Genomic DNA, 9,947 nt, shown 5'->3' with positions numbered 1-9,947 from the left:
GAGAAAGTTCATGAAAATCCTTTTTATGTGGCTGGCATAATAAGCTAATTGTGTGAAAGGAGGATAAGGCAACAGATTAGTTACCCATCTTGGTCTAATCCCAATTTAGTTACTGGCTTGTTTTGTTGTCCTAAACAAATCCCTTAAAACCTAATTTTCAGAAATGCTGAAATGGCTTAGGAGCTCTGGTCTTGTAAGAGAAAAAAGGAGCATAAATCACATTGACCTTCAACAAGACTTAGGGCAAGTGGGACTGGGATATTTCTGAAAACTTTTTACTCTACGTTTCCATCCTGGAAAATGGGGATACTTGGATCCCTTTCTATAGTTCTCTTTGGTCTACAGATGAAAAAACTGTAAAAATGCTAATCAGCACAGTATTCACAATATTCACAAGTAAGTCTCAAATTAGTACTATGAAACATCTTTAATGGACATGCTTTCTATAAAAAGCCAAGGAGCTACTCTGAATAAAAATTTGCCCTTCTAATATATGGTATGCTAGGCATCCAAAATCATAGCACCATCTGAAAACCTGGGCAGGCGTTCTTGTTAGGGATCAATCAGTCACTGGTAGAGAACTATGGCTCCTTGCAGACTTGCAGTTAAGTAATATAAATCAGGCTGTCTGGGAACTTGTTCAGGAGATATTTTCAAGTGATTTCTGTAAATATGTTGGTTTGATGTAAAATTACTTTTACCATCTCTTATCCGGGTTTAAGAGCTCGGAATAGTCACTGGCTTATTGATAGCTGTTATTGTGTGACCACTGTGTAACAAAACATTCTGTTCCTGTTGACACTCAAGGGTTAAGCCCTTTTGTTAAGATATTTGTACCAATTTCATGTGCAATGCATTGGGCGAGTTAATCCTAACAATGGATCCTACACTAATGCTACCAAATTTATTATTTATAGACATGTTTTTTTAAGGATTAATAATTCCAATTCTTTGTTTATTGGCATCATGCATACTCCAGGAAAACTGTGTTTCCTGACTTTGCTGAAAGACACATTAGGAGCAACTCACCCTCCTATGTAAATTATCTTGTTCTTTATTATTTGCCAAAAAGCCCTTTACAATTCCATAACCCCCCAAAACCAGCCAAACCAGACATGTTTTATCTAATATGCATCTGGTCATAGATATCAAATGCTCAATTTTTTCTCACTTTTAACTATCCTTTTATGGTGATATTCTTAAATTAGTGTTTTTGCAAAGAGCTGTATCAAGAAAGTACTAAGAATATCATATTAAGGATGTTGTGTAGTACTGTTTTTTTTCCCTATAACCTTTGCTTTTAACCTTTGCCCAAGTGAAATTTCAAGCTTGTTCACTGTTTCTAATTATTGGTACTGAATACAAAAGTCTTGAGAATGGTTGATCAAGTATTCATACTAGTGGTGGATATCACAGTAACAGTTAATCTTGAAAACCTACCTGCAGACTCTCATACATTTCAAGTATATTTTGCTTCAATAAAGCTCTGTCATTTTGTTCTTTTTCTCTTTGTTCCAAAGCCAGCTCTCGAACTTCCCTGAAATGGTTGATTTTTTCCACTTTACATTTCTCTTGTTGTTGAATGATAGAGTCACTTCTTAGCACAGACTCAGTCTTTGTTTTTCTGAAGGAAATACAAAAATATTTGTCTCATTTCAAACACAGCTTTGGATAGTGTATATTTTGCTTAACACCTACATGCATATATTTGGCTTATATACTGCAATGTCACCATTGTATGATTAGATATGGTTAAAGAGTCACTTCTCGTCTGCTTATATATAAACCTGATGAGAAAGCACATTCCTGAGGCCAGGTCTTCTTATACTTGAGTATCTATTTCTAAAATATTTGTAAAATCATACTCATCTTTGAGCATATGAAAAACTCCTACATATGAAACTTATTATTAATTTGCTAGAAATATCATATTTCCAGAATTTTTTGATATTATAATTCAGCATTGAGACAAATGTAATTTCTTTTTTGCCATTGGCATAATGGCAGCTAAGTACATAATATATTTTTATAATTTGACTTAAATGACTAGTGTAAAAGTCAAGGAGTTGAAGACAAATGAAATGCTTACAAGACTCAAGGCCGTGGAAGGTATTTTGCCATATTTTCTACTGTTCTAATGTTATTCACTTCCACATAACACCAGTTTCCCTTTCAATTTAAAATAAAATTTGGGGATTTTTTCAGCATGTTCTAAGGTCTTTTGAGAATCAGTGAGCTGCATAAATGCCACAGTGAATACAAATGGACTTAAGCATGAACTGGGTTCTAGCTGCAGCACAGCAAAAATGCAGGTGCATGTATATTAGCTAGATAGGTTCATATCAACACATGTAATACAGAATATAGCTCTTTTGAATAAAGAATATAATTAATATAATTATTTCAGTTATTTACTATTATTATTAACTGAAATGAATTTGTTAATTATATTATTTGAATCTAGCATCACATTCTGACAAACTTCATATGCACTTCTTTCAAGATGACCACTGAAATAAACATATTTGCCTGCACATGCCTTTTCTTCAGATTTTTATGTCACATTCTCATTACATGCAGTGCAGTGATTCAGCTCCTTTGACATGTATTATGTGAAGGAAAGGACATAAACTATAAATGGATGTAGGAAAGCACAGATTGCAAAACACATCCATGCCAGGAAAATCAAAGCTGAGCACTGTATCTTGATGCCGACTACACTTCTGCGTTCACTGCCAGGTGATTTGGTGTACACAATGTAAAGGACAGATAAAACTTGGGCCAGGATTTTCACAGTAACTTTAACAAGCATGTGACAGAACCGTAGCTTACTTCAGTGTGAAGGATAAAGTCTAAATTAACATCAATTATACTGCATTTAATTACAGATAGGATATAAGTGCATAAAATTATATTGCATTTTCTAATTCCTTTATATGAAAATACTTAGCCAGTCTGTCATTTTGGTGTTTCACTGGGACTTAATTGTTCTTGCTGCAGTTTACCTCATGTAAGGACTAAGGTCTATAGGCTCCCATTTTTTTTGCTGCGTTTGTAAGCTTGAGTCAATAGCTGCTTGTGATGCTTTCTTTTCTGTGGTAAGAGAATCTACAACAGAACAGATTTAACTGGTTATTCACTTATGCTAAGAGGCTCCATCTGAATTCTTATATAGTTTTTTCCTCTAGCTCAGCAAAATACATTATTAAATGAGAATATGAGTTAGAGAGGATATAATATTTCTGCCTTTTTATTTCCAACACTCATGACAGAATCAAAGATGCTGCAAAACCCCAACATGTGCTAGAGTGAATATATGTATTTCAGCTAAATCCACAGTACTCAAGAAGGTTTGTAAATCTAAGCAAGAACATTCAATTTGAAGTGGCTAAAGAATATACAAACAACTTCCAATCAGCAAGGAATAGCATTCTTTTATTAAAAAAAAAAAATAAAAAAATCTGATTGTTCAGTCCTGGCAGTAGTTTAAAAAAATATATATATTCACTTTTGGGCAGAGATTTAGTTTAGGAAATACCAGGTCTGAAGAAAAAAGGTCCCATGATAACTTAAATTTATCCAGTAACTTAAATAAATAATATTTTTTTCAAGTTTCTTTGGAATGCAAGAAGTAACTAATGGTGTGTTTGTTTGCGGCATAAGGTGAGGACTCCTTCTGCTTTAAGTTCTGAAACATTCCCAGGAGGATTACCTACCTGACTGGAAAAATACTAATCTTAACAAGTTATGCACTAGTCACAGGTTCTAGTTCCACGCACGTGAACCACGACCAGATATTGTCACAATTAGACTGGGTATTATTATTGTAGTCTCTGTTTTCTGATGGCCTGACCTCAGCATTATTTTCAGAAGAAAAGAAACAGCAAACAGCCTTGCAGCCAGTTCAAATTCTCATCAGAGTCTGGCAATTGCCAGGGAATACAAATGAAGAATCCATAGAAGTTGTAACCAATAAATAAAATTAGACAACACTTATGGAAGCTGGCAGGAAGCTGCTGCTACTCAGTATGCACTTTTTGACATCTCACTTCCAGAGCACTGCCCATTAACAGTTTCCATGAACATTAACATAAAGAAAAATGCATATTGGAAATATTAGTGCCTTACTGACATGCTATTTCAGGTCCTAAACAATTTTTTAATTTTGATACTAATGACCTCTGGTAGTTGACTGGGAATTGAGGGAGTAGGTATTTTCCACTGAAATTCCAAAACTTTCGGGTTAATTTAGGGTTAGAATTCTAGTACAAAAGTGCTGTTTAAAGTTTGCTTAAGGGTAACTTGGCAGCCTCCGAGAGCCATGAGGCTGTAAATCTGTGTCTGAAAATAGAGCAATGCAAGAATTAAACCAAAAAGGAGATAGTGAAGATAAAAATTAAACATGCATTGTGCATTTGAACACCTTTACTGAGACTGTTCTATGCATTTACTACCAGTATTTAATGCAGAAATCTTTTCTAAGGAGCTGACCATGATGAATATGAAAAACAGATGACATGTTTGACAGAAAGTTATACCCTTACCTCTTTCTCCTGAACTGGGTATTAAACTGTCAGTCTCAGCTATGGGCTCCTCTGAATCTCTCACAGCATACTTATTAATAAACCGCATGCGTTCCTGAAAAGCCTAGAGATCAAAGTTTTAATCAAGATAAGAAAAATTCTACTGCATACTTTAAATTACAAAGAATTTTTAAAACTAGGAATCTATAACTGGTCAATAAGACAGTAAATCTTCAAATCCAGTGCATATGAGATATGATGCTACTTCATACCACTGGTGAGTATATTTCACTGGTTTGATCTATGAAAACATCACCTCTAACAACAGGAGTACCATTAGTGAGTCACTGGGGAGAAAAAAAGATAAACATAAGAGGACCACATTTCATGTGAGAGTCGTATTCAAGCCATCTCTCCAATAGATTTTTTTTTTTTTAAATAATAAGCTGTCAACATTAAATATCCAACTTTTTCTAGTAATATTTTGGAACCTTTATTTGTTTAGTTTTAATGTGTTGTGTAGGGGGCAAACAAATTAGCAGTAGTACTTAAAGTTCATCTTTAATTTATATCAAGTGCGTCTTGAGTATACGAATAAGTACCTGTAAGTAAACCTTTGTGACATGGTAGTTCACTAAAATGAAAAGTAGCAGTACATTTTGAGTGGTTTCACTCCACTTGATACATACTGGCTGTATTTAGTAGTTGTCCCAAATGAGAAAATGATGCTATCAATAACAAATGTTACACCAGAGTACAGTATGCAACTCTGCCTGACCCTGGAATCAGAAAAGATGCTAAGGTCCCCATTAAATCAATCCTGAAATATTGAGTACTTACAGTAAAGATCATCATGCAATGAAATAATGGAAAATCACTGATCTCTGGGCAATTTAAAATAATCTATGGTTTTAAAAAAAAACCCAAACCAACAAAAAAAACCAAACCCAAAACAACCAAACCCTGAAAAGCAAGGTCTGTTCCCTCATTACTGAATGTATGGTAAGAATACATTCAGCTACTGCACCTCCTTAGGGAAATATATCTTCCTCCTAGGAGCTCCTATAGCCTGGTGATTTGGAGTTCCTCCTGAGAAATGGGAGCTATGGCTGCAAACCCTTTAACACTCACCTTTGATGCCAAAACCAGGCATCACCACTTCTACTTGTCTTTTCAGAACGTGACTTGGGCTCACTGGACTTTCTTTTAAGGGTTCAGATTGCCAGAATGGGTGGTGAAGCCACAAGTCAGGTATCTAAGTTGCAGAGTCACAGGGCATGTGACCCCCGGAACAGGCAGATCTTGGGGCAGGGTGATCAGGAAAAAAAAAGGAGGGAAGCTACTTAGTCTGGATATCAGACCCCCAAGTTAGACCTTTTTTTAGCATATTACATATAGTTGCTGCAATTTTCTTAATGATGGTTGTTTTATAAAAATGTCACAGACCTAAGGGGATTTTAAAATTGAACCCTTTGACTGTAATTCAGTTGACTTTCTGATCAAAAAAGGCAACAGTGACAGAACCAGCATTCTGAAGAGACTACACATCAAAGCGGATTCATTCATTCCCAGCTAATCTTTAGGATGCTGTACTTGCATTTTCAGTCTCAGCACAGCCAATCAAAGCTGCAGAGTAATGCATCTCTCCTAGATCAAAATTTAATAAAGTAATGTCAGAAAAACTTTTGAGCTTTGGATACACTGAACAGAAGTGAGAAAATCTGAAATTGTATCTGGTAAGACCTATGTCTGAGGTTCATTTCTGAAAGGCAATATAAAAAAGGCAAATTGCTTCTGAGCTGGGCTTTCTGGCCAAATACCAGTCGAAGGTCATTGGTGGTGGTGATAGGGGATGACTGTTAAGTAAGTTTTAAGACTGCATTTTGGTTTTTTTTTGGTTTTTTTTTTGGTAATGATGCTTCCAATTCTGAATCAGCAGTTTTAACTTTTTGCTTTGCTAGAAAGAACTTGTACTATTTTTCCATCTTAAGCATACATCATGTCAAAAGATCCCAGCTGCAGCTGACATCTGAATTAGTATTGCTTCTCCAAAACAGCGAATTCATACAGAGCAGTATGTACAGGCTCATGGGTAACCTGCAACCCAGAATGAAGTTGGGAATCCTGGCTGTAGGGGACGGTTTGAGTGATGATATGGCCAAGCGCCACTTCTTCAAAAGAAATCTTTTTGGCATGTTTGTAACAGTGTATTTCTCACTAGAATCTGTTCACACTAAACATTAAACTTGTCACAAGTAGCAGCTTTGCAATTGTGTAGTGGTAGTAGGCTTTCTAAGGAGAAACTTTTCTCCGTTTTGTAAAGTCAAATCTAAAATCTCAGTGATCTACAGAAGTCCAAAGGAGATGATCTGGATTCCTGCTCAGAATTCATGCACATAATCACTTTTGATTCTTTAACCTGTGTAAAATTTTCTGTCTTCCACAGAGTCGAAGACAGCCATATGAAGTCATGTCTCTGCTGTGGCAACTGCTCTACCATCACAGCAGCTCCTGGAACTTGGGAATAAACATTACTGCAAAGATTGTGCTCTGACATTACCTTGATAGCTCTTCCTGGCTCTGCAGACTCCCATGCTTGTTTCATGGCTTTGATCTCATCTGCTCGTTGGGTGTCTTTCTTCACTTCCAGAATGTCTGCCTCTCTCTGCTCACTAACTAGACGTAAAGTCCAGTATGGTTTGTTTGAAGCAGCTTGCTGAAAGTGAAGTATCATAATCATAATGTAGTCATTGGTATATATCTACTACTACTATTTAGGATAAAGTTATGTTTCTGTATCCTGGTAATTTTCCTGACTGATATACATTATACATTAATAGACTTTGACATGCATTACTACACAGCAGCTGCCAAAGGAAAGGAAAATTATTTTCCAATGTCTAGAAGCAATTTGAGGTATTCTGTTTATGTGCTTCCCCCCTACTCCCATACAGCTCACTCCACACTTCCAGTTCTTCTCAATAGCCTGTCTGAAGAAGAGTCTTTTGTAGGGATTATTGTCTTGCCTTTCTGTCAAGCTTTTTTTCCTTTCCTTCCCTTCCCTCTTTTCCTTTTCCTTCCTTCCACAAGCTTTTTTACTAGGAGTCTTATTATATTTAACTAGGCTTTTTGTGTAGAAATACACCTTGCTTTGTCTTCTGAGGCATCTGGTTCTTTCCAGTCATTTTCCAAATTCTCCAAACCACTTAAAGGCATGGCTTCTCCAGAACCATAGGGTACAAATAGTGCTCCAAGTGTAGGAGACGATTCTGCTGTCTGGCCAATGAAAGATATTGCGCTGCGTATATTTCTGGAAACTGTACCATCTGCAGAAGTTTTAAGCCCAAGTTTTAGAAGAAGAGACAGGAGTCCAGCTTTTATTTGAGACTAAAAGTGGGCATCTTCTTTATCTGCAAGCAGTTCTATCTTGGAACTTGCATCTGTTTAGTAGCAGACTGAACTTCCAAGAGCTATCATCCCAGCACCCCTAGTCTACCCCATCACTGGCACTGAAGGCAGAAATCTGACACAGCCTGAAGCTGCATTGCATTTCTGTGGACAACAATTTCAAGTGCAGCCACTCAGACTGTTCTGAAAGAATGGTTAAGGCACTATTCCTGAACTCTATATAATTAGGTGTGTGTGGATGTGAATCCTAGGAAAGTTTGCTGTGCAGCAGGTTTAGTCAGCAAAACAATTGAGTACAGATTTCTTAATGAAAAACTCTATGGAGATGTCCTCCCTTTGAACTACCTGCCATGAGGCAGCAAAATTCCTAGCAAAAGCAATACCATTAAAGAGGAGCTGTCAGTTTCTTCTTTGCCTTCCATTATTCTGTTTGCAATCCATAAAGTCAATTATTCCTTTTAAGGCATACAGGCTGGAAGTAGCCTTTCCATCAACCACAGAACACACAGATTATCCCACCACAGATGAGAAAAGCAGGCAAGTAGGTACCAATTTTTCTGCCATTGTATGCCTGCATGCTAATGACAGTTGTGACATGTGAGACAGGAACTGACTATAGCAGAAAGACCTATTTCATCTCCTTGGGAACCCATGAAAAGCACTACAACGAGTGATTAATGGGGCATGAATATGGTGAATTCATGGAATTTACTAAACCTTCAGCAGAGACTAGAAACTAGACCAACAAAAGGAACAACCAATAGTTGCTTTATACATAAACAAAGTAATGAGCATATTACATCTCTAGTCTGTTATATGTGTAATTCAGTCTCTCTCAGGTCTAATGCTAAAAAGGTGTCAAAGCAAGGCATAGAGAAACATAAGGGACACACTAGAAGTGCTAGTAATACTGATCTGCAGACCTTGAAATATCTTTATACTCAGTACAATGATGGCACATTCAACAAATCCTATTTCTTGGATTTGTTCTCACCTGAGATTCAAGTTGAGATGCAAGAGACACAATTGATCCTCTTTCTTTATTGAACTTCTCTTTTTCTGTCTTCTCGGATCCTTTATCTTTTGATTTTCTGGTTTGTTTAGGAATATTTGCAGACTTTTGTCCTTCAGAATGATTGGACATTAGGGGAAAGCTATGCTCCTCAGGCTTTTCCCCATATACTATTCAGATGTAGTTATGATGCATGATGAATTAGAGGATACCATTGTCATCCATAAATATATTTTGCCATATAAAATCCATGGTGGAAAACCAGCACAAAACAGCCATAAAGAAAAAGAAAAGTCAGTTCATTAGTTGTCACTTTCAAGTACTACTATTGTTGGGTCAATAAAGAATTTGGGGACATAACAACTTTTGAAAACAGACTTACAAGGTGGGCATATTGTGACAGCCTTATCTGTCCTAAATAGCACTTTACTCTGGGCTTAACTGTGAGTTTGCCATGGTCCCTGCACATCAGTCACTGCATTGTTGCCCTGTGTATGGGTCAGTCCAAAGACTGCAATGTACAGAATCACAGTCTGGCTCTTATTTCTCTTATATAGTATCATACAATCTCTGTCAGTGTTATGCACCAAGCAGGTGAGAAGCTCAAAGTAGGTAAAGTCAGTGTTCTCACTGTCTCATATTCTTGTAAGCCTGAAAGTATGAAGAGCAGAGGGAAGATATGCCCCACCAAAAATGCAAGGAAGTTAGGGCAAACAAACATACTTGAGATCTGATGCATAATTAAGAACTTTAAAATTATAATTCTCAGAACTATCTGAGAACATTTTGGATTAATTATTTCATCAGTACATGTCTGTGTTATATGTATGCTGTATGTTCAAATTAAAGCTGCTGAAAGTTGATATTTGTTAACACTTTTTCTGCACTGTTTTAGCTGGTGGGAGCTGTTAACAAGACTTTGTGCACATCATATTCTTGTTTAAATAAATAAATAAATAAATAGATAGATAGATAGATAGATAGATAAATAAATAAAGCCTGTA

At 36.4% G+C, this 9,947-nt stretch overlaps 1 protein-coding gene across 1 annotated transcript; it reads right to left on the bottom strand.

The window, feature by feature from the left end:
- Positions 1-1,440: 1,440 nt before the first annotated feature.
- Positions 1,441-9,075, bottom strand: ADGB (androglobin; the record flags this gene model as incomplete). Its single annotated transcript, XM_010173896.1, has 5 exons — positions 8,926-9,075; positions 7,084-7,239; positions 4,545-4,647; positions 3,006-3,108; positions 1,441-1,624 (listed from the first exon to the last, which is right to left on the bottom strand). Coding segments are annotated over exons 1-5 (696 nt in total), but the record flags the coding sequence as incomplete, so codon positions are not given.
- Between the last annotated feature and the right edge of the window lie 872 nt (positions 9,076-9,947).

Source organism: Antrostomus carolinensis, unplaced genomic scaffold, assembly GCF_000700745.2.
Source record: "Antrostomus carolinensis isolate BGI_N321 unplaced genomic scaffold, ASM70074v2 scaffold6378, whole genome shotgun sequence".
NCBI lineage: Eukaryota > Metazoa > Chordata > Aves > Caprimulgiformes > Caprimulgidae > Antrostomus > Antrostomus carolinensis.
This window is presented reverse-complemented; position numbering and strand designations above follow the sequence as displayed.